Raw genomic sequence first — 2,064 nt, 5'->3', positions numbered from 1 at the left:
CTGGCACCCTGCTGGCACCTGGGCCTTGTCCTGCTGGGGACAGGGACAGGGACACTGGCACCCTGCTGGCACCCTGCTGGCACCTGGGCCTTGTCCTGCTGGGGACAGGGACAGGGACACTGGCACCCTGCTGGCACCCTGCTGGCACCTGGGCCCTGTCCTGCTGGGGACAGGGACAGGGACACTGGCACCCTGCTGGCACCCTGCTGGCACCTGGGCCTTGTCCTGCTGGGGACAGGGACAGGGACACTGGCACCCTGCTGGCACCCTGCTGGCCCTGTGCCTTGTCCTGCTGGCGACAGGGACAGGGACACTGGCACCCTGCTGGCACCCTGCTGGCCCTGTGCCTTGTCCTGCTGGCGACAGGGACAGGGACACTGGCACCCTGCTGGCACCCTGCTGCACCTGGGCCTTGTCCTGCTGGGGACAGGGACAGGGACACTGGCACCCTGCTGGCACCTGGGCCTTGTCCTGCTGGGGACAGGGACAGGGACACTGGCACCCTGCTGGCACCTGGGCCTTGTCCTGCTGGGGACAGGGACACTGTCACCCTCTGCATGTCCCTGGCTATCCCTGGGTGTGTCCAGTGTTCCCACCTGTCCCCAGTGTCCCCAGGGCTGTCCCCAGCTGTCCCTGGTATTCCCAGCTGTCCCCCTGTCCCCTGGTACCTCCAGCTGTTTTCCCCATGTCCCCAGCTGTCCCCGTGTCCCCCATTGCCCAGGGCTGTCCCCAGGTGTCCCCAGGGCTGTCCCCATGTCCCCAGCTGTCCTCGTGTCCCCCAGTATCCCCCTTTGCCCAGGGCTGTCCCCAGCTGTCCCCGTGTCCCCCAGTGTCCCCCATTGTCCAGGGCTGTCCCCATGCCCCCAGGTGTCCCCAGATGTCCCTAGGTGTCCCCAGGGCTGTCCCCATGTCCCCAGGTGTCCCCAGGGCTGTCCTCATGTCCCCAGGTGTCCCCAGGGCTGTCCCCATGTCCCCAGGTGTCCCCAGGTGCCCCGGTACCTCCAGCTGGCGCCGCAGTCCCTGCAGCTGCAGCTCGGCCGCGCGGGAAACGTCCTGAGCCCGGAGCTCGGCCACGGCCACGCGGGCACGAAGGGCCACCAGCCTGTCACCAAATGTCACCAATGTCACCAGGGGTCACCAAACGGCACCAAACCCACCCCACGCGGGCACGCAGGGCCACCAGCCTGTCACCAATGTCACCAAGGGTCACCAAACCCTGCCCAATGCCACCCGCAGTGCCACCAGCCTGGGGACAGCGTCACCAATGTCACGATGGTCACTGATGTTACCAAATGTCACCAAGGGTCATTGGTGTCACCAAACCCTGCCTGTGCTCGCCTGCAGTGCCACCAGCCTGTCCCCAGTGTCACCAAATGTCACCAAGGATCACCAAACCCTCCCCACGCGTGCCCACAGTGTCACCAGTCTGGGGACAGTGTCCCCCGAGTGTCCCCAACACCCCCAGCCCCCCCTCAGCGGTGGCCACCACCCACCTGGGGGGTCCCCAAAGTGTCCCCAAGAGCCCTCAGGTGTCCCCAGTGTGTCCTCAAATGTCCCCAAGTGTCTCCAAGTGACCCAAAATGTCCCAACCGTCCCCAAAGTGCTCCTGAAGCGACTCTGAAGTGTCCCCAAAGTGCTCCAAGGTGTCCCCAAATGCCCCCAGAGTGGTCAAAAAGTGCCCCCAGATTTCTCCAAGTGTCCCCAAAGTGTCCCCAGATTTCTCCAAGTGTCCCCAAAGTGTCCCCAGGTACCTCCAGACCGTCCCCAAGTGCCCCCAGGCTGCCCCCAAGAGTCCCCAGACTATCCCCAGGTGTCCCCAGAGTGGTCAAAAAGTGCCCCCAGACTGTCCCCAAAGTGCCCTCAAGTACCCCCAGACTGCCCCCAAGTGTCCCCAGATTGTCCCCAAAGTGCCCCCAGACTGTCCCCAGGGGTCCCCATTGTCCCTGACTCACTCAGCCTCAGCCTCTGCCAGGCGCTGCCTCAGCTGCTCCTCGGAGCTGGGGGGACAAGAGGGGGGGTCAGGGGGGCTTGGGGACATCGGGGGGTCCCCAGGGGACAGGGGGA

At 65.6% G+C, this 2,064-nt stretch overlaps 1 protein-coding gene across 1 annotated transcript in view; it reads right to left on the bottom strand.

Annotated features, from left to right (window-relative positions):
• The window catches only part of IKBKG (inhibitor of nuclear factor kappa B kinase regulatory subunit gamma), a 12,130-nt gene that overhangs the window by 5,728 nt on the left and 4,338 nt on the right, over positions 1-2,064 (bottom strand). The window contains exons 3-4 of the mRNA XM_039713313.1: positions 1,953-1,997; positions 1,000-1,102 (exon numbers count right to left, since the gene is read on the bottom strand). Of these exons, the coding sequence (XP_039569247.1) occupies positions 1,000-1,102; positions 1,953-1,997 (148 nt within the window). The remainder of the gene's footprint in view (positions 1-999; positions 1,103-1,952; positions 1,998-2,064) is intronic.

Source organism: Passer montanus, unplaced genomic scaffold (genome assembly GCF_014805655.1).
Source record: "Passer montanus isolate IOZ18808 unplaced genomic scaffold, ASM1480565v1 scaffold281, whole genome shotgun sequence".
NCBI classification, from domain to species: Eukaryota; Metazoa; Chordata; class Aves; order Passeriformes; family Passeridae; genus Passer; species Passer montanus.
This window is presented reverse-complemented; position numbering and strand designations above follow the sequence as displayed.